The 23,088-nt window shown below is 42.9% G+C and overlaps 1 protein-coding gene across 1 annotated transcript in view; it reads right to left on the bottom strand.

Moving 5' to 3' along the window:
• Window positions 1-1,006: 1,006 nt before the first annotated feature.
• The window catches only part of ALG14 (ALG14 UDP-N-acetylglucosaminyltransferase subunit), a 93,195-nt gene continuing 71,113 nt past the window's right edge, over window positions 1,007-23,088 (bottom strand). Inside the window, exon 4 of the mRNA XM_053591439.1 lies at window positions 1,007-1,479. Within this exon, the coding sequence (XP_053447414.1) occupies window positions 1,249-1,479 (231 nt within the window). The 3' untranslated portion in view covers window positions 1,007-1,248. The remainder of the gene's footprint in view (window positions 1,480-23,088) is intronic.

Genomic DNA, 23,088 nt, shown 5'->3' on the forward strand with positions numbered 1-23,088 from the left:
TGCTAGAAGAATACCTGGCATACAGCACGTACTATGCAAATGTTTAGTAAATACAGTGTATACGGAATACTTGGCACACAGCAAGCCTAAACATCTCAAGATAGTAGAGACAACTACAGCCATGACATTATGTAGTCATTACCAAAATATTTTTTTAATGTTTTGAGAATTTGGATTCCTGATAAGTACAGTCATGTTTTCATTACTATGACAGTGGTCACCTTTTAATTTATTTTAACAATTAAACAAGAAATTTTAAAAGATACTCTGGATTGAAGCCAACTACTCATAAAGCAAGACTGAAGGACAAAAAAAGATACTGATTTATGCTCAAGGTTCTGGAAGCTTGTGGAGTGCAAATTGTCATGAAGCCAATTTAATATAACTGCTTCCTTTATGCTGAAAAGAATCACTGGGGACATCATTGTTTCCATGCAGGAAAGAAAGCCTATTGTATTTAAACAAAAACTAAAATATAACTTTCTTTTCTCTCTCTCTCTTTTTTTTTTCTTTTGAGACAGCATCTCTGTCACCTTGGATTAAGTATAGTGGCATCATCCTAGCTCATAGCAACCTCACACTACTGGGCTCAAGAGATCCTCCTGCCTCGGTCTCTGTAGTAGCTGGGACTACACGCACTAGCTATCCCACCTGGCTAATTTTTTTCTGTTTTCGGTAGATACAGGATCTTACTCTTGCTCAGGGGTGTCAAGCAATCCTCTCCCTATGGCCTCCCACAGTGCTAGGATTACAGGCATGAACCACCACATCCGGCCACATATCTTTCTTCTTTTTCTTTTCTTTTTACAATGCAGAATACTGGAAGAAAAACAAAGCTATAGAACAGGAAATGTTACTAATCATATAAACTCTATATTTAGTCCTAGGAAAAAAATACTACAAAACAGCCACAAGACAACCTACAAGTAGTGACATGCTTTTTAAACATATTTTGCTTAAAGATACAAGTAGTTTTTGGTTACAAGGATGTACAGTAGTAATAACTGGGAGTGACATACACTTTTATCTAGAAATCTGGTGTACAGAGGCATAAACATTTAATGGTTACTATTTATTAATGTTTGTTTTGTAAGAGAAGCCTCGGTTTCTTCACTGAGTTATTTTGATTCCTTACCATCAATAATTCTTAAGACTTCCAGAAGCTTTTACAAAACACATGTAGGTTTTTCTTTCACTTATAGTAAATACTACTTTTGACTGCAAAATTCTAAAGTAAATTGACATTTGTCAAACAATTCGCCCGAGGTACACAGATTTGGGATACTTCTCCTTCAGAGTCGGCCACTGAACAATGAAGTAATCCGAGAGATGAAACAGAATCTTTCCGGACATGGATAAAGTTTCCACACGGCAGATGCTTTCAACGTAGACAATGATCACTTTCTTTATTCCTAGGATCCCAAGAAGAAGGGCAGATAGACAGATAGGAACACATGTTCCTGGTCCGTTACACAACACCTTAAAAAAAAAAAATGTTGAAAGTCAGATTAAAATACAGGATATTAATCTAAGCGAGGCATTTTGCATCAAGAATAATCTGACCTTTGAGGGGATTTGTTTATAATTCTGTCTTTTTTTGCCAAGAACAAGGATGCAACCAACAGTGTGTTTAATCCGTGCACTTAGGAGCAAGCTGGGGCTGGGCTGTCTTAGTTGCTTTGCTTACCCGTGGTATGAGTTGGGCCAAATCACTTAACTTCTACTTTCTAGCACTGTGTCTGGTGTTCAGTCAGCACTCTCGGACAGGCATGAGGTGCTTTTCCTACAGCTTGGGGATCTTGGATGTCGTACATATAAATAGAAAACTGATCAAATCAACTAAGGTTCACTCAGGGCTCTTTCGGGTACCAACTTACTCCTGATGTAGTAAAAAATGTCTTCAAGTGAATAATTAGGTAGAATATTTCTGTAGGATGTGGCATCATTTTAGGGGTTCAATCCAACAAAGGAAATTTTTCAGGAGAAGACTACCACATGGCTGAGATTTTTCTGCAAGAGAGTTTAATCTCTGCTTGACAGACAGGAGAGTTTTAATGCTTTTGAATTCAGCTAATTTTTACAGAAAGACAATGGTTAAAAACAATTTAGTTGACTAATCAATAAGAGAAATAGTGCTAGGGCATCACAGCTCACAGCAACCTCCAACTCCTAGGCTCAAGCGATTCTCCTGCCTGTGCCTCCCAAGTAGCTGGGACTACAGGTGCCTGCCACAACTCCTGGCTATTTTTTGGTTGCAGCTGTCATTGTTGTTTGGCAGGCCCAGGCTGGATTTGAACCTGCCAGTTCAGGTGTATGTGGCTGGCGCCTTAGCTGCTTGAGCCACAGACGCTGAGCCTGTTTTACGCATCTTAATCATAGCTCATATACTGACCGAATTCACAAAACCTAACAGAGCATTTCATTCCACAAACTGTTAAATAAGAGGCTTGTGGCTGTCTACGCGTCCCTATTTGGCATGACCTTATCAGCCCAGAGTCCACAAAGCTGAGCAGATACCAGATAACCTTACAGATGGAAGTAGACTGAGACCAAATGACTTTCCCTTTCAGTACCAGGACTCTATAATTTTATGATTCTAATTTGCCTCTAGCTTTGTCTTAAGCCTAAATTACAAACTTGCTCTGAATTCTTTCAGGGTCTGGAATTCTAAAAATCCTATTAATACAAGGCATTATTGACATTTTGGACTCAGTAATTGTTAGCTGGGGGCCTGTGCTTGCATTGTTGCATTATCAAGTTTCCCTGGCCTCCACTCACAAGATTCCAGTAGTCAAGACAATCAAGAATGACTCCAGGCATTGCCAAACGTCTGTAGTTGACAACCACTGCATTAATGTAGTCTTTAATCCTGAGATAATTTGTGTTGCTTTTCTCCATCTTTTTTTGAATAATACAGAAAAAAGACAAAAACCATAGTTAAAAAAATAATGTAAGGATTGCTTGTTGGATCTCAAATGTCACAAAAATATTTTTGTATTTTTGCTCTTAAAAAAATGTACACATCCAGATGTATTCATTTCAACATCTGGTCAACCCTCTATTTACAAGCTATGTACACCCTGATAGAGATGTCTATATCAGAGGGGAAATAATTGGGCATTTGGTGGAAAATGTATCAACAACCTGCTATAGATGAGAAGTAGAGTCTATTAAGGTGAAAAGGGAAATTAAAGGTATTTTGTTTATCTCTGTTGTGTCCATATTTTGAGCCCCTTTGCTACAAAAGTCCCTAGTAAAATACAACCACAAAACCATAAATCAACCGTCAAGGAAAAAAAAATCAAACTAATCTTTAGGGAAACCTACACTAAGGAAAGCTACTTGTAATTGGGCATGGGTTTTAACTCTAAATTTTATAGTAGCCTAGACAAAAAAATTCTTTAAAACGTGGATTATGGAGCTTTCATTATCAAGGAAGCATATCAGAGAGACTTAGTCTAAGCACTGAAAAAAAACAGAATTCACCTAGACCAGAGGTTCTCAACCTTCCTAAGGTCTCCTAATGCCGTAACTCTTTAGTACAGTTCCTCATGTTGTGGTGATCCCCAACCATAAAATTATTTTCGTTGCTACTTCATAACTGTAATTATGCTAATGTTCAGTAATTTTGCTAATGTTATGAATCATAATGTAAATATCTGATATGCAGGATGTATTTTCATTGTTACAAAGGGGTCGTGACCCACAGGTTGAGAACCACTGACCTAGCCTATCTGAGTAAAGATGATGTCAACAATGTAATGGTTAGAGCCATCGCTTTAATTTTATAAAAAACATACATATTATTTATACTTCCATTATTCAAAATACAAACTCTTTTTTTTTTTATTTTAGACAGAGCCTCAGCCCTGGGTAGAGTGCTGTGGCATCACAGCTCACAGCAACCTCCAACTTCTGGGCTCAAGCGAGTCTCCTGCCTCCACCTCCCAAGTAGCTAGGACTACAGGTGCCCGCCACAACGCCTGGCTATTTTTTGGTTGCAGCTGTCATTGTTGTTTGGCGGGTCCAGGCTGGATTTGAACCCGCCAGCTCAGGTGTATGTGGCTGGTGCCTTAGCCACTTGAGCCACAGGCACTGAGCTGTATGCCTTCTTTTTAAATATTAATAATTTTTCAGTTCAGTTTGAAAATTACAGAGAAGCACAAAGAAGAAAGCAACCCTAATCTCACTAATCTGTTAATGTTTTGGTATATTCCCTTCTAATTTATGCCTTTACATATATTTATACTCTAATATATATTAATATATGCACATACATAATTGTAAGAAGCTGAACATATTATAAAGTTATTTTGTTATAAATTTTGTTTGTTTCAAAAATACTTCAAAAATTCATGATATTTAATGACTGCATATATTTTAAAACTATGGATATCTCATAATTCATTTAACATTCCCTTTAATGGTAATGGCTATTATTGGAAATCTAGGCTGACTCCTATTTTGTTTTACTAGTTTAAATCATACTGTTATGAACATCTTTGTATGTAAATCTTTTTATTTCATTTGCACTGAACTATGTCCCAGAGTTCACACAATGAGCTCTGAGTGACACAGTTAGAAGAAATAGCTTCAAGGATATAAAGATGTTGTAGAAAGTTTAATGAAGCAATCGTTATGGGGCAGGGGTACACCTGTGGCCTTTTGATTTGTTTTGTTCCTGGCTAGATGGTCCTCAAACTTTTTTTTTTTTTTTTTGTAGAGACAGAGTCTCACTGTACCGCCCTCGGGTAGAGTGCCGTGGTGTCACACGGCTCACAGCAACCTCTAACTCTTGGGCTTACACGATTCTCTTTCCTCAGCCTCCCGAACAGCTGGGACTACAGGCGCCCGCCACAACGCCCGGCTATTTTTTTTTTTTGGTTGCAGTTTGGCCGGGGCTGGGTTTGAACCCGCCACCCTCGGCATATGGGGCCAGCGCCTTACTCACTGAGCCACAGGCGCCGCCCGGTCCTCAAACTTTTTAAACAAGGGGCCAGTTCACTGTCCCCTCAGACTGTTGGAGGGCCGGACTATAGTTTAAAAAAAAAAAAAACTATGTACAAATTCCTATGCACACTGCACGTATCTTATTTTGAAGTAAAAAAACAAAACCTGAACAAATACGATCACACTGCCTCATGTGGCCCGCGGGCCACAGTTTGAGGACCCAGGAAGCAGTTGTGGTGGCAGGCACAGCCCTGCTCCCATGGGCCCTTACAGCAGTTAATAGGTCACTGACTTGGGCAGATGCCTCTGCCTGGATCTGACCAGAAGCTAGCAGCAGAGAAGCAAGGCTGGAGGAGAAGCTGTCCTGGTGGCAAAGGTGCCACCGGCGAGGTGCGGCGCCCAATGGTGCTAGTGGTGGCAGCAGCAGCACCCACTATCCAACAGTGGTAGTGGCAGTGTCCCTGGAAATAACTCTGTGGCCATGGAATTTTGGCCGTGGCTCTAGTTGCTCGGCTCCCATTTTGTCTCTCTGCGCAGTGTAAGCCTGCTTCATTAGTATTCCTGGTCATTCTGATAGTTCTTAATAGCCTTTCACTAAATTCTTTTTCTTTTTTAATCAGCCAGAGTGGATTTCTATGGTTTGCTACTAAGAGCCCTAACTAATAGGGGAGGAATGAAGGTTTCTGAAAGCAGCAAGTGCAGGGCCAGAGGAGGAATACTCTGCTTCAGAACCGTCACAGGACTCCTCAGGCGGGGAGAAGCACTGGACCTCAGGAAGCAGACAGGGTGAGACGTGGGTGAGGACTGCACACCAAAAAGAGACTGGGGCCAGGTATGGTGGCTCATGCCCATAATTCCATAATCCTAGCTCTTAGGGAGGCTGAGGTGGGAGGACTGCTTGAGGCCAGGAATTCAAAACCAGCTTGAGCAACATAGTGAGACTCCCATCTCTACAAAAAATTAAAACACACAACACACACACAGACTGGATGAGTGTTCCAGGGTATGGAACGGATAAGCAAAACTATAGTCCTCATTCAACAAAGGAGAAAGGCAAGAGCGGTGGGCTGAAAGCCTCAGAAAACTGGGCTTGGCGCCTATAGCTCAAGTGGCTAGGGTGCCAGCCACATACTTGGGAGCTGGTGGGTTCGAATTCAGCCCAGGTCCGCCAAACAACAATGGCAACTACAACCAAAAAAAAAAAAAAAAAAAATAGCTGGGTATCGTGGCGGGCACCTGTAGTCCTAGCTACTTGGGAGGCTGAGGCAAGAGATTTGCTTAAGCCCAAGAGTTTGGAGGTTGCTGTGAGCTGTGATGCCATGGGAATCTACCCAGGACCACAGCTTGAGACTCTATCTTAAAAAAAAAAAAAAAAAAAAAAAGAAAGCCTCAGAAAACTGGAGAAGCATTGGAAATAATCGAGGAAGTAAAGAAGAGAACGCAGGTGCAGTGCGTGTGGCGTAGAGCGTGGAGAGGCTATAGGCAGGGGAGCGGCCGGCCGGGGGTGAAGCAGTACTGGGTGTCAGCACCAGTGAGTGGACAGCGGGAAGGAAAGGGTGTGTAACAGAGGGGAAGGACATATCCGCTTGGCTCACATGATGGTACATTGTATTTCTTCTTTTTAATGAATATTTGAACACTGAAATAGTAACAATTACACAGAAATACCTAAATATCAAGACTAAAATAATCAGATAAATCCTCAACACTTGGATCACCAACAAGTTATGAACCTTGAGGTCTCTTAAAATTCTGTTGCTAATGCAGAATTTTCCTAGTGGCCATCCCTGTGTACACAGCATTGTGGGGTCTGTTTTTATGCTGATGTAGCCACTTCCATTCCATGTTTCTGCACAGGCACTATTTGCTCCACTGAATGAATATGTCACAGTCCTAGTAGCCACTTTTCTGTTTCTCTCTTTTTTAAAACTGTATTTTAGTTTTTTACTCATTGCTATACTAATGAGGATCCCACTTCTATTTGCCCAGGCACGGCTGTCATCCTACTTTAAATCACCTGAGAGGGTAACTGCGTTATCACTTGTTTGTATCTGGGCTAATGCTCTAATGTTTCTTTTTTTTTGGTTTGTTTGTTTTGTTTTTGGCTGGGGCCGGGTTCAAACCCACCACCTCCGGTATATGGGGCCAGCGCCCTACTCCTTTGAGCCACAGGGGCCTCCCTCTAATATTTTAAAGATACTGAATTTATTGCTGACTCCTCAAATATTAAGTTACTTGCATTTTGCTTGGTGACAACCATCCCCCCAAAAACTGTTCCCAGCTTTGTCAAATAAATAACTGAGAAGAACCATAAACTTTGGTCCTGTAAGTTCTTGCCCGGTTGGTAAGTTCCCTGTACTGACCCCTGGTCACTGATGTCAGTGTGGCCAGGATATTCCTGCTCATCATGCATGCACATAATCCACCAAGAGGCTGAATGACATGGTGGTTACGGGCCATGACTCTGCAATCATGAACCTGGGTTGGCTGCTTAATAGCAGTGTCGTCTGGGACAACTTACTTATCTGTTTCATACCTCAGTTTCCCCCATTCATGGATTCATTCATCCAAGAAATATTTTATTGAGCAAAGGAAATATGCCGGGTAATGTTCTAGGCATTAGGGTGTATCAGTCAACAAAAGTCTCTACCCTTATAAAGTTTATATTCCAGTGGGCAGAAAGAAAGTAAGAGATACATAGTCATGTGTCGCTTAATAACAGGGATACTTTCTAAGAATTGCATCATTAGGTGATTTCATTGTATGAACATCTAAGCGTCCTCACACAAACCTAGATGGTCATCCTATTACATGCTTGGACTATGCAATAGCAATATTGCTCCTGGGCTACAAACCTGTGCAGTATGTTATTGTACTGAATTCTAGAGGCATTTATAACACAATGGTTAAGTATCTGTGTATGTAAACACATTTGAACATAGAAAGGTGCTCAGCGCTTGTAGTTCAGTGGGTAGGGCGCCGGCCACATACACTGAGGCTGGTGGGTTCGAGCCTGGCCAAGACCTGCTAAACAACAATGACAACTGCAACCAAAAAATAGCCGGGCGTTGTGGTGGGCGCTTGTAGTCCCAGCTACTCGGAAGGCTGAGGTGAGAGAATCTCTTAAGCCCAAGAGTTTGAGGTTGCTGTAAGCTGTGACGCCACAGCACACTGCTGAGGGTGACAAAGTGAGACTCTGTCTCAAAAAAAAAAAAAAGAAAAAAAAGAACATAGAAAGGTACAGTAAAAAAAAAAAAAAGATACAAAAGAAAAGAGATACAAAAAGACACCTGCATGGGGCATCAGTTACCATGAAAGGAGCTTCAGGTCAGGTGAATCCCTGAGTGAGTGAATGTGAAGACCTAGGACATTACTATATACTACTGTGGGCTTTATCAGCACTGCACACTTAGGCTATACTCAAGTTATAAAAAGGTTTCTCTTGGCTGGGTGTGGTGGCTCCTGTAATCCTAGCACTCTGGGAGGTCAATGTGGGAGGATCCTTTGAGTTTAGGAGTTCGCGACCAGCCCGACCAAGTATGAGACCTCATCTATACCAAAAATAGAAAAATTAGGTGAAGGGCACCTGTAGTCCCAGTTACTTGGGAGGCTGAGGCAGGAGGATCCCTTGAACCCAGGAGTTTGAGGTTGCTTTGAGCTAGGCTGACACCATGGCACTCTAGCCTGGGCAACAGAGCAAGACTTTGTCTCAAAAAAAGAAAATAAGTTTTCTTTCCTCAGTAATAAACAATCTTAGTTTATTGTAACTTTTTCACTTTACAATTTTTTATATATTTTTTAACTTTAAAAATTATTTGTAGGATTGGCGCCTGTAGCTCAAGCAGCTAAGGTGCTAGCCACATACACCAGAGCTGACAGGTTTGAACCTCCCCCAGGTTGCCAAACAACAATGACGGCTGCAACCAAAAAATAGCCAGGTGTTGTGGAGGGCACCTGTAATTCCAGCTACTTAGGAGGCTGAGGCAAGAGAGTCGCTTAAGCCCAGGAGTTGGAGGTTGCTGTGAGCTGTGATGCCATGACACTCTACCCAGGGTGACAGCTTGAGGCTCTGTCTCAAAAATAAAATAAAATAAAATAAAATAAAAATTATTTGTAATAATACTTAGCTTAAAGCATAAACACACTGCAAAGCTGAACAAAAATATTTTCTTCCTTTATATCCTCTATAAGGTTTTTTTCTGTTTAAAAATCGTATCTATCTTTTAAAACTTTTTGTTTAAAACTAATACACACACATCAAGTTCATGACTATCACTGCCTTCTACCTCCACATCTTGTCCCACTGGAAGGTCTTCGGGGGCAGTCACACATATGAAGTTGTTGCCTATGATACCAATGCCTTCTTTTGGAACAACTCATAAAGGACTTGCCTTGTTTTATACACACACACACACACACACACACACACACACATATATTTATTGTTGGGGATTCATTGAGGGTACGAGAAACCAGGTCACACTGATTGCATTTGTTAGGTAAAGTCCCCCTAGGACTTGCCTTGTTTTAAAGTTGACATTTTTGTAAGTAGAAAGAGTATATTCTAAAATACTAATAAAAATATAGTGCAGGTAAATATATAACCACAAACACTTATCACCACCATGTACTATGTGCTGTACTTACATATGACTGGTTTACCAGTTCTACCTTAGGACAACTACAACATCACTAGGCAATCACAATTTTTAGCTCCTTTATAACCATATGAGACTACTGTTATGTATATGGTCTGCTGTTGACTAAAAGGTCTTTATGCAGTGCTGGCTGTAGTTAAGAATATAAAATATAAGGGAGGATGAGGAAACAGAGTGATATGGAGGACAAAGAAGATCTTTTCCAAGAAGATGATTTGTGAGCAATTATTTGCCGAAGTGGTACAGCATTTTGGGTAGGATCAGAAATTAATTAGAGCAAGAGGCAGCAAAGAGGATGTTCTAAATTTTGCAGACTGTGAATTCCTGAGGGCCAAGGAGAGGATGTGGGGAGTTGGTGAGGAATGGGAGCTTGAGACAGATGACAGGTATACAGAAATGTTCTGTCTACATGAAACTCTTATCTCAAGGGTTTGGACTTCTTTTAACCTTCTTTTTTTTGCAGTTTTTTGGCCAGGGCTGGGTTTGAACCCGCCACCTCTGGCATATGGGGCTGGCGCCCTACCCTTTGAGCCACAGGCGCCGCCAGGGTTTGGACTTCTTGTGGAATAACGTAAATAAAGATGTGAGGCAGGATGGGGTTGGTCCTGCTGGTTCTTAGAGGGAGTATAATAGGTTCTAAGGTAGCCTCTTGGGAGTCTGTAGTGGCAAAATGGAGAATGTTAGGGATGGGGAATGATAATCCAACCAGAAGCAAACACAATGCAGGGCAGACAGTATCTACTGTGGAGATTAAATAAGATAACACACGCAAAGCATTTAACACAGTGATCAACAAGTGGTAGTTATTACTGCTATCCATCTCAGAGTAAAGTAGTAGCATGCTCATAGTATCTTTCAAACTCTGAGAGTACTGTGTGGAACAAAGGCCACGCAGAGATAGAGACTCCGTGTGCTGCGTCAATCTTGTCCTCAGGGCCTGCCACTCTGACACAGGAATAGCATTAACCTAGCATGACTTATCCTACCCTTCAGAGAATACCTGATAAACTGTAACCTCATCATCAGCTTTTGTTTCTTTACCTTCCAATCATATTATTTTCCCTGCCCCATCTATTCCAAATAACACTTAAAAGAAAGAAAGACAGAAAGAGCCTAATTAGCAAGAGTGGTATTTTCTGGATTTCCACAGATAGTGGATGACTAAAGCATTCCTGAGCTTCTCTGTTCTGGATCTGCAGCGCTTGTAGTATATTTCTGAGCCTATGGCCAAATGGTCTGGAAGGTCTGTAGTCTTAATATGGTGAACAAAACTAAGCCTATCTATTTCAAAACAAAATTCAACTATTTTGCCCTTGTATAGGAAACTAGACTTCCCAACCTATGCAGGCTGGCTGTAGTTAAGAATATAAAATATAAGGGAGGATGAGGAAACAGAGTGATATGGAGTGCTGGCTGTAGTTAAGAATTGACTTTTGGGTTTGGGCTGAGCTGCAGGGGTGGCAGCTAGGTAAGTGGCCAGACATTCAGACCCCAGGCTCCAGTGTCCCTTGCCCAACTGTGGTTTGATGCATGTCAGTATAACCTCCTGCAGATCCAAGGCTCTACAGCCTGGACACTCCATACATGTTGATGGCTGCTTCCCGACTATAAGTGCAGGAAAGGCAAAAGAGCTCTGTGGTTGCCAGTATCCACACCAGGTTGGTATTTCATTTCCTTGCCCCAATATTCCGTCATTAGGAATAAATACACAAATGAAATAAAAACATAAAAGAAAATTGTGTTGGAATGGTCAGGCCACACCTGCTTAGCACCATCACTGAGCAGCATTGTCAGCTGATGAACAGCCAACTGAACATTGTTTTCCCAACCTTCCTGGCTGTTGCTACTACAGTCAGCTGAGGAAACTGAATTTTTTAGTTTTCCTGTTCTCTAGACCAAATCGTCAAGGTGACCATTTCCTGCCTTCTTGATCTTTTTTTGTTTTCATTGTATTTTAAACCCTCTAAAATGTTTTCATGGAGATCTTTGAACCCTACTAATCCAGTACTTTCCCCCCCACATCCTGTATTAAGTAGCTATCACAGAAGCACAGATAGAGCTTGATGTGGCCTCAGGGAATCATTTAGTTCATTCCATCCCTTCAGCCTAGGAGGAAGGGACAGAAACTGACATTCACTGGGCAGCTACCACTTGTTAGGCATAGACTTTCAGTGAGGCATATTGCATAACTGCCTGATGTAAACTTTTTTTAAATTTTTGTTTTCAATTTCAGCTGGCTTTCACTCTTCTTTTTTTGAAGTTTTTTTTTACTTATTTTCTTTCTTTTTTTTTTTTCTGTTCTTCCTTCAGCGATTCTCTTGCCCTTTGCCTCCCAAGTAGCTGGGATTACAGGTGCCTGGCCATAACGCCCGGCTTTTTTTTTTTTTTTTTGGTAGAGACAGGGTTTCACTCTGGCTCACTCCTGCTCATATTGGTCTCGAACCTCCAAGCTCAGGAAATCCACCCGCCTCGGCCTCTCACAGCGCTGGGACTACAGGCGTGAGACACCACGCCCGGCCTGATTTAAACTTTTAATAGCAACACCTGGGAGGTAGGTGTTGCTATCCTCATTTTTCAGACAAGGAGACTAAAACACAGAGAAATTAAGTGCCCTACACAAGGTCATAGAGCTAAGTTAGTGACCTAGTTGAAACTCAAACCTAAGTTTTGAAGACCAGACCAGGGTTCTCCGCTTCACCACACTGGCCCTGGCTTGGGCCTGCTAACGAAAGCCAGTGTAAATCAGAAGTGGGCTTAAGGCAAACAGCTCCCGGGGAGATTATGACACAGGGAATTTGTTATTATTCTTTTTTATCTCAAGTTAATGTAAGGGTACAAACAACTGGGCTATAATATTTGAATGTTAGGTAGTCCCTCTTGCGGTTGTGTCCTGCACCCGAGGTGTGCCCTAGACCTTTGTATAGTGCCCCTTACGTGGGAGCGCACCAATCCCTTCCCCTTCTTCCTTCTCTCTCTCCCCTCCCCTAGGTACTTTAATTAAAGTTAATTGTTATTAAACTTTTTTTTTTTTTTGCTACATAAACACATCATCCAATTCATTGTGATCAGGGCTCTACCTGATCGGAGGGTGGGGTCCAGAGTTAGGGGTGAGCTGGGTGGGGGAGCAAACTCTGGGAGAAATTCCCAGGTCTTGGGGATATGTGAGCTAAGCCTTCCGCATAAGCTGAGGGGCAGTCTTATCTGGGATTCATAGCATTTGATGCTGAAGTTCAAGGGGGTTGGCTCTGGTCACAGTTTTAGAAGGGAGGTTCTCAGCTCTGAAGTTGTAATCTGCTCTTCTTATTCATGGCCTTGTTCAGGTACTACAGCTATAGTACTCAAGGCTGATCATAGATGGAAAACAAAGCCTTTCTATTTTGGGCTCCTGTAAACAGACTGCAGCCTGCATTTCTGTGCTGAAAGCTCCTGTCCATATGGGATGGCAGAGTGATGGTGTCAAGTACAGAAGAGGCTGGACCCACATTACTGCTTAAGTGGCTGAGAGCAGATGCATCTTGGGATATGAACTTCCTTACTGCCCCATAGCAGCCCAGCCTTCTTCCTGAAGCTTTGGGAAGTCATCAGCAGTTGCCATACATGCACAGTGCTTCCTGGCAGGCTTAGATGGCTCTCATTCAACAGGAGTTTCACACCACTCAGAGACTGGCACTGGGGTGCCAGAGGGGAAGTGGGCGCTTTTCATCGAGCCTGCAAGGTGGTGCGGGTAGCCCGCTGGGTCGAGGAGTTAGGAACAGGCCCCTGTTTCCAGTCAAGACTCGATCGGATATAAGACGGGCGCGCAAGATGGTGGTCCAGGAGATTCTAAAGGCCGGCTACGCCTCTTTCTTGTTATTAAACTTTTATAGCTTTGGCTCAGCGCCTGTAGCACAGTGGTTATGGCGTTGGCCACATACATGGAGGCTGGTGGGTTGGAACCCAGCCTGGGCCAGCTAAGCAATATTGACAAGAGCAACAAAAGAGTAATTGGGTGTTGTGGTGAGTGCCTGTAGTCCCAGCTACTTGGGAGGCTGAGGCAAGAGAATTGCTTAAGCCCAAGAGTTTGAGGTTGCTGTGAGTTGTGACACCATGACACTCTACCTAGGGGGTGACATAGTGAGATTATGTCTCAAAAAAAAAAAAAAAGGGCAGCGCCTGTGGCTCAGTGAGTAGGACGCTGGCCCCATGTACCGAGGGTGGCGGGTTCAAATCTGGCCCAGGCAAAACTGCAACAAAAAAATAGCTGGGCGTTGTGGTGGGCACCTATAGTCCCAGCTACCCGGGAGGCTGAGGCAAGAGAATCTCCCAAGCCTGAGAGCTGGAGGTTGCTGTGAGCTGTGACGCCACAGCACTCTACCAAGGGCGACAGAGTGAGACTCTATCTAAAAAAACAAAATAAAACAAAAAAAAAACTTCTATAGTTTTAATAGAGGAATCAGTGGCACTGTAATATACTATTGACTGAGATGAGTTAAGAAAACTTTTTAGCAGATAAAACTGGTGAAATGGTTAGTATTTTCAAAATAAAAGGGAGCATCCTTTCTAAACAGGAAGAACTGGTGTGAATTCAAAGTATTATAATTATATAATTCCTAACTTTGATCAAGGTATTCTCTTAAGTAAAGTAGATAATCAGTATTTTCTTTGTGAGCCTTCACTAATTTTTGTACATGTACCTATGGATTAAATTTCTATCATGCTGAATTGAAAACTGGTCAGTAGTATTCCCTATTTTATGTGTAGACTATTTTTGTAGTATTAAAAAAGCTTAAGGATTTTTACAGAGAATCATCTGATTCCTTAATTTTGAGTCAAAATATATATAGGAATTTTTTTTTTTTGAGACAGAGTCGTTTCATGTCACCCTTGGTAGAGTGCGGTGGCATCACAGTTCACAGCAACCTCAAACTCTTGGGCTTAAGTGATTCTCTTGCCTCAGACTCCCAAGTAGCTGGAACTACAGGTACCTGCCACAATGCCTGGCTATTTTTTTTTTTTTTTTGTAGAGACAGAGTCTCACTTTGTCACCCTCAGTCGAGTGCCGTGGCATCACAGCTCACAGCAACCTCCAGCTCTTGGGCTTAGGTGATTCTCTTGCCTCAGCCTCCCCAGTAGCTGGGACCACAGGCATCCGCCACAACGCCCAGCTATTTTTTGTTGCAGTTTTGGCCAGGGCCGAGTTTGAACCCGCCGCCCTTGGTATATGGGGTCGGCGCCCTACTCACTGAGCCATAGGTGCTGCTATTTTTTGATGTAGTTGTCATTGTTGTTTAGCAGGCCTGGACTGGGTTCGAACCTGCCAGTCCTGGTGTTATGTGGCCAGCTCCCTGACCACATAGCTACGGGCACTGAGCCAGGAATATTGTATATGAGATTCTGGTCATATGTGTGTGTGTGAGAGAGAGAGATACAAAGATAGACACACATATATTTAAAGACGGTGAAACAGGTGGTGCATGGCGGCTCATGCCTGTAATCTAGCACTGTGGGAGGCTGAGGCAGGTGGATAGCTTGAGCTCACAAGTTCAAGAACAGCCTGAGCAAAACTGAGACCCTGGTCTCTACTAAAAACAGTAAATCTGAGGCAAGAGGATCGCTTGAGCCCAAGAGTTTGAGGTTGCTGTAAGCTATGATGCCACAGCACTTTACCCAGGGTGACAGCTTGAGACTCTGTCTTAAAAAAAAAAAAAAAAAGACAATGAGACAGAGGCAAGAAGACAGAATTTTAGATGCATTAAGTACCTGTACTCTTGGTGTGATTAAAGAACATGCTATTGTGGAGCCAAGTACGGATAACACACCTTGTATAAGCTGTCAAGGTCCTCCAAAGAACATGTGTGCTTCACTCGCTGCATTCTGGTGTTTAAGGTTGTTGTCCTTTAACTGTCTATTCCATATTTTCCCAAATCCTAGCAATGGTGCACCTGACCCCAATGACACTGCCTGTCAAAATCTGGAGTGTTTTTGAGGTTTTCTTTTTTTTTTTTTTTTTGTAGAGACAGAGTCTCACTGTACCGCCCTCGGGTAGAGTGCCGTGGCGTCACACGGCTCACAGCAACCTCCAACTCCTGGGCTTAAGCGATTCTCTTGCCTCAGCCTCCGGAGTAGCTGGGACTACAGGCGCCCGCCACAACGCCCGGCTATTTTTTGGTTGCAGTTTGGCCGGGGCTGGGTTTGAACCCGCCACCCTTGGCATATGGGGCCGGCGCCCTACTCACTGAGCCACAGGCGCCGCCCTTTTTGAGGTTTTCTTATTGACTTCAAGCTTACCTGAGTTATGTTAAGAATGTGTGGCTGCACTAATGATTCTCTTTTACAACAGACTCAAAAGACAGGAGCATTGGTAGGATCTGAGGGAAGCAAGGGATTTATCCCAGTTCTATTTAGAGAGGACCCTGCTGAAACTACCAAGTAGAGAAGTGATATGCCAGTGCTTCTCAGGCCTCCTCCATATCAAATTCACCCAGGAGTACTTATCAAAAATGTAGATTCTTTTTTTTTCGTAGATTTTTTAAAAATCAGAATCCCTGGGTCTAGGGCCCAGGAATAAGAATTTCAAAGATGCTCACAGATGGCTCTGGTGCACACTAGAGCTTGGAAACCTTTGCTCTACACTATGGGAAAGTGGCTGGCAATCTTCAGGGTTGTCACCCCTGTTTACTACAAAAGAGGTTGAGTGTGCTAAGGGGGAAAGCAGTGAGAAGAGATGTGGGTACTGGTGATCCGCCAAAAGCCATTCTCTTGTCCTGCTCAAAACCACTTTAGGGGCAAGCAGCATAGCTGAACTCATCTGGAGAGGCTTCTCAGTGAGCCTGAGGTTCCCAGTAGCAGAGAACTGCCAGATATGAGGGAACTCAGCCACAATGCCCCTCCATCTATGGGTTAGACTTAGAGTCATCTCCTAGAAAGCATCCCTGAGGAGTCTTATCTGAAGGACTAGATGTTAGCTCCCTAATTATCTATTAATGCTTTAATAAGCATTAGTTAACAGCATCGTGATAATATCCATAGCCTTGAGGGTGGGAGGACAAAAAGACATTAATATAGAGGTGGCAGGTGGCAAAGCACCTTATCCCCTGCCACCCAAAGTCATCTTGGCTGCCAAGGTGTCCCATCTCATCCCTGCTAAAAGAGCCCATGGGGTGGTTTGCTGCACATCCTTCTTATTATTGCCTGGGTCTTCCAGGAGGTGAGAGCTGGATAAGCAGGGACTCATTGCAGGAGCTTAGTCTGTCAGTAGCACCACAGTGAAGCCTTTCCCAAAGTAGTTTTTCTTTTCTTTTCTCTTTTGAGACAGGGCCTTGCTCTGTTGTCTGGGCTGGAGTGTAGTGGCATCATCATAGCTCACTGCAACCTCAAACCCTAGGCTCAAGCAATCCTCCTGCCTCAGCCTCCCAAGTAGCTGGGATTACAGGCTCACACCACCATGCCTGGCTAATTTTTTCTATTTTGGTAGAGATGGGGTTTCCCTGTTGCTCAGGCTGGTCTCGAACTCCTGATCTGAAGGGATCCTTTAATCTCAGCCCCTGAGAGTGCTGGGATTATAGGCCTGAGGTATATTTTCTTTTTTTTGAGACAGAGTCTCACTTTGTGGCCCTTGGTAGAGTGCACTGGCGTCATAGCTCACAGCAACCTCTAATTCTTGGGCTCAAGCAATTCTCTTGCCTCAGCCTCCCAGGTAGCTGGGACATATAGGTGTCCACCAAAATGCCTTGCTATTTTTAGAGACAAGGTCTCGCTCTGACTCAGTCTGGTCTCAAACCTGTGAACTCAGGCAATCTACCCGCTTTGGCCTCCTGGAATGCTGGGATTATAGGCATTAGCCACTATGCCTGGCCTGGCCTGAGCTGTCTTGTCCAGCCCCAAAGTAGTCTTAAGGGGACAGGCAGCAGGCTTTAATCCAGCAGTTAATCTGGGAAACATCCTGCCTGACCAAAAGCCAAATTTTGTCAAAGAAGAGATTCTTAGCCACTATGGTAAGAACACTACACTTCTAGGTTTTCTAATCCAGATATGGAGCCTCCTATTTCTTTTTTTTAAGATGTAATTTATTTTATTATTATTATTATTATTATTATTTTTTGCAGTTTTTTGCCGGGGCTGAGTTTGAACCCACCACCTCCGGCATATGGGACCAGCGCCTTACCCCTTTGAGCCACAGGAGCCACCCCCTCCTATTTTTGAAACAATAGCAGTTGCCTAATTCAAGCAAGATGGGGCATTTGAGGTATTGAAAATCCAGGGAAAAGACAGTGGTGAGAGCATGGACTCTGCAGTCACACTGCCTGGGACTGAATTCTGGCTCTACCATTTCCTACCTGTGTGTCCGTGGGTGGATGATCTCACCTCTCTGTACCTCAGTTTCCTCATGTGTAAAATGGGGATCTGAGCAGTGCTTCCCTCATGGGTTACAAAGTGGATTAAGTGAAGTACGGTCTGCTAAGCAGTCAGATTCCACATCTATTGTTGTCATTATACTGAGTTTCTCTGCCTATGGCTGCCTCACAACAAATACCCAAAGACAGGTCTGGGAGCTGAAAGGGAGGAAAATCTTTGTGGCATCTGTATGGATGATGTTCTTTCAAGATCGACAGCAGCTCTTTTGACTAAATGATAGTCTTAGCCCCTCACCCCACACCCCAACCTGCTGAGGGCACTGGGCTGCAGTCCAGGCACTCTCTCTTGGGGCAGCAGGTTCTCAGGTTCTCGTGAAGAACCTTTTAAGGGAAAAAGACGTGGGCATGGCAGGAGAATAACCACTATTTTGTGCAGTTCAACCAACAAGGCAAACAACATAACCAAGTTATTTACTACAGCACTTCTCAGGATAAGATTTAAAATAAAATTGAAGAATGCAGACAGTCCATTCGAGGGTGTGAAATGGAATTATCTTAGCTAGGATTGAATCACACTTCCTGAGTCTGACAGAGCGTTTCCAGGGAGAGGAGGCGCCACGCAGCCTTCTCCGCCACTCGGCTATTGTTGCCTAGGCCTCCCACCTCCACTGGCCAGCTAACCCCATTCAGCCTTTCCTGCCGGCCCACCATGAGGGAGTCTTTGAAATAGGCTGGGTCTGAAAGCAGAACCAGGCTCTCTTTGGGGAAAAGTGTTGGCAATGGGACGGTATAGAAAAGAGCAGGGACAAGGCACTCACGCATGTGACAGACACTAACTATAAATCTGATGTTAATTACAAGCAAATGTGTTACGATCCATGTTGTAATGCTAGTAATGACTACCAGCCCATCACTCTGTGTTGTCTCATCTCCATGGCTTTACTAAGAAATTCATTCAGGCTCAGTGTCTGTAGCTCTATAGCCTCTGTATGAGGCTAAGGTGTCAGCCACATACACCAGAGCTGGCAGGGTCGAATCCAGCCGGGGCCTGCCAAACAACAATGACAACTACAGCGAAAAAATAGCCGGGTGTTATGGAGAGAGCCTGTAGTCCCAGCTACTTGGGAGGCTGAGGCAAAAGAATCGCTTAAGCCCAGGAGTTTGAGGTTGCTGTGAGCTGTGATGCCACAGCACCCTACCCAGGGCAACAGCTTGAGGCTCTGTCTTCAAAAAAAAAAAAAAAAGAAATTCATTCATGAATTCAATCATTACACACTGAGCAGAAGGGCAGCACTATGTGATGGTTACAGAAGCTGTCATGTCAGCTATCTGAGTTTGAAACCTGTCTCTGCCACTTAGCCATCAGACTTTGGGCCAGCCAATTTTTATCTTATGCCCTAGTGTTTCATTCACAAAATGTAGATAAACTAACTCATAGGGTTGCTGTGAGGACTGAATATTTTTCTTGGCACTGGAGTTTGGGAAGATGAGCATGCCATCAGGGAGTTTACAATCTAGAAATGTGACATTGCCTTCAGCCCCGATCTCATGCTTTGCACAAAAGCAACACACAACAAAGTCTCACGAGAAGCCTGAAGAAATTGCTCATTCACTGTTGGTTGTCCAGAAATGCTGGCTACTTCAACATCACAAAGTACCTCAGAAAAACAGTAGTTTTATACAATGACTCTACAAATAGGTACAAAAACTCTCACTGTTTTATGTAATCACCTATAACACTTGCAGTGTATGTCACGGCCTTTTTAAAAAACTTTTTTATTTCTTATTTATTTTTTTCCTTTCTTTTTTTATTAAATCATAAATGCATAGATAAAGTATACATTAATGCATGTAATCGGGTATAATGTGCTAATTTCATATAGAATTAGGAGCATTTACATCACACTGGTTAATATAAACCTCATTTCCTTTACTTAATTATTGTGTTAAGACATTTATACTCTATACTTAATAAATCTGACAAGTACCCTTGCATTATGCACCATAGGTGTGATCCCACCATTCACCCTCCCTTGAGCTGACCTCCCCCCTCCTTTAAACTGGGCCATAGTTGTGTTGTGATCTAGTCTTCATATGAAAGTGTGAGTGATTGTAAATTGGTTTCATAATAGTACTGAGTACAACGGATATTTTCATATGTCATTGTTGATAATGCCCAATAATGCTCTGCTGTGAGGGGCAGAGAGTGCTAAGTCCATTTAATCAATAAATACACAGATTAAAAGAGGTAAAAAAAGAAAACGTGGACTGTTACAAAGCCATAAAACCTTTCTCCTTTACTTCCTTTTCCACCCTCTAAGAAAGAGTATTCACCAATCTTTTCTTGCTGTTTTTAGGCCTTGTTTTAAAATCTAAAAGTTTTTGAAACATCTTATAAAAACAGACTATAAGTAGAGAGGCCATTAGAAGGATCAAATTCCCTCCCTTCCAGGCAATTTGGGGCAAAAGAAGAACGCAATTTTTAAAAACCTAAAGAAAACAAAGACATGGCCCACACTATAACAAATCTCTAGCTAAGTATCCAATTAAGTAGTTTAGTTAGATCTGGTTTTTGGAAAACTCTGAAGTGAGGGTTCATGTGCTTTATGTAAATGGTTAGAAGTAATTATGCATTAAGCAGGAGAATCCACATCATCCTGGCATTCTTGAAAGCAAGTGGGCCCCCAAATGTAACCTGCCCTGGGATTCCCTCTCCAGCTCCCTCCTGGGGGACTGGTCCAGCTCCTCTTACTGGCCAAATCCATGTTTCCTTTGGCTCCAACTATCTTCTCAGGCTGGATTCCTCCTGGTTACCCTCTAGTCTTGCTGAGAAGGGGCTCTGGCAGCACTGTCATTTAGCATCTTACTATTTTAACTAAATTTAGGAAATAGTCCTTTCTTCTGACATATTTCTCTCTCTTCCTCTTCTCATCCAAACCCTGCCAATTCTACTCCAAAATCCTCTCAAATCTGTGCTTTGCTCTTGATCTCCCTGCCCCTACCTGGTGTGGGGCATCTCCCCCCCATCTGGTTCACGGAGCGTCCCTAGCCTCAGCCCCTCCTGTCCATTTCACTCTCCACAGCGCTAGTATGTGACTTCTCCCTGCCACACAAATCTGGCCATCTGCAAAAGTTACTTCCTGCTTTCAAAATAAAGTCCAAATACCCCAGATTAAAGTTCTTTTCCAAAACTCACTATCTATCCTATTGTACTTCTTTATTGTTGTTTCAAGGCTCACCTAAATGACTTTCTATGGTAGTAGAGAAACTATGTAAGTATTGTGCCAGCTAGTCTAACAACAAATGTGAGAAATCGAGAAATGTTTTTCCCAAGTAATAATACCTATTTGTAGCCATGTATTACACTTTGGTGACCATTCAGGTACAACCAGTTGTGCAGTGCTAAGGCAGACTTAATTGTTCCAAATGCTTTCTTTGTCCAAATTAATAAGTTTTGTAATACATAAACCAGGATTAGCAAAGATTTGGCCAGTGTGAATAAATTCAACCTATGGTTACTGGAAATTAAAAACTTTAGGAACAGCAGCTTCACTTTTTAAAGAAGGGGGAAATGACCAAATTCAGCAGCCAGAAAGAGAAGGAGAAGAGAGGGCAACAAAAATACATCATGCCGTACCGAGGACCAATTCCACCTCTGGTAGTCCTGATCAAAACTGGCCGTTAACACAGTCACATTCTTTATAAATAGTGTCTCATTTCATTTTAGTCTCCACAACCACAACAGGGGATAGCTATGATCATTCACATTTAACAGGTGAGAAAACTAGTAATATTTATGCTGTTTACTATAGTGATTACTCGTTAAGTATAATGCTCAGAGTTATGGGGGAATACTCAACGTTCTGTTTCTCAGAGGAAAGGGAGTTTCCAGGTCCCAGCAGGGAAAAGTAAGATCTCTTCTTTTCAGCCTCACTCTATTCTTCCCTAGGGACAAAGTGTGGCCTGCTTGATTGATGAGTTTAGGTGAACAGATTAAGGATGCTCAGCTCAGCAAGCCCCCGTGGGTTTTTTCACTCTTTATTTTTAGCTCATCTATTGCCCGTGTGTGACCATCCTCCCAGAAGGTCCTCAAACTTTTTAAACAGGGGGCCAGTTCACTGTCCCTCAGACTGTTGGAGGGCCAGACTATAGTTTAAAAAAAAAAAAAATTATGAACAAATTCCTATGCACACTGCACATATCTTATTTTGAAGTAAAAAAACAAAACGGGAACAAACACAATCACACCATCGGGTGTGGCCCGCGGGCCGTAGTTTGAGAACCCCTGAAATTTATTACCACCCTGACTGTGCTGACCAGAACAGCACAGAGGCAACCCTGCAGTCTGAGGAGAGAAGTAGCAGAAAGCCCATGGTGGCTGCATATATACGCTGCATCCTCCACTCTGGCTGCTTTTATCAGTTGATAAAGCTAACAATAATAATAATTTGATTTCTATGTCTTTTTTCTCAACTGGTTATGAATATAAGCAAGGTAGACAGAGGCTATTAATAGGTGGCTCCCTAAATGCCAAACATAAAGCACAAGTATAGGTATTCAATAAATATTTGTTAAATGAAGACATTAATTTGTCCAAGGTGACATAGGTAATAAGCAAGAGATGTTCTAGTTCTAGGCTTCAGTCCATGCTTCAATATGGCTTCCAGGAAATTGGAAGTGCTGGTTGGTGAAGGCACTGCCTACCTTACAAATGTATGTCTGCTTAAGAATGTTGATACTCTACTTTTCTATAACAGCATGAGTGATGTTTTTTTTTTTTTGTTTTTTTTTTGCAGTTTCTGGCTGGGGCTGGGTTTGAGTAGGCCGGCGTCCTACTCCTTTGAGCCACAGGCTCTGCCCAGCATGAGTGATAAGTTTAGTGTGTCTGCCTGTTGTCAGCTACATCATGGACCAACACTGACTGAGCCCTGCAGGTACACCAGGGGGGACAGGGAAGGTCTGGAGAAGCAGTGGAGTGGTCCCACAGCAGCATGTGCCAGACAGGGAGGAGAAAGGCAGGCAGCCAGGCATGAGGCTGGTTGACCACTAAAGGGGCGAGCAAGAGACTGGGGATCAAGAAAGGGACTTGAGGGCTGGGAAGAAGGCAGGGGAATGAGGGTGAACATAAAAATCCCAGGAGAACAAAA

This window comes from Nycticebus coucang, chromosome 5 (assembly GCF_027406575.1).
Source record: "Nycticebus coucang isolate mNycCou1 chromosome 5, mNycCou1.pri, whole genome shotgun sequence".
In the NCBI taxonomy this organism is placed as follows: Eukaryota; Metazoa; Chordata; class Mammalia; order Primates; family Lorisidae; genus Nycticebus; species Nycticebus coucang.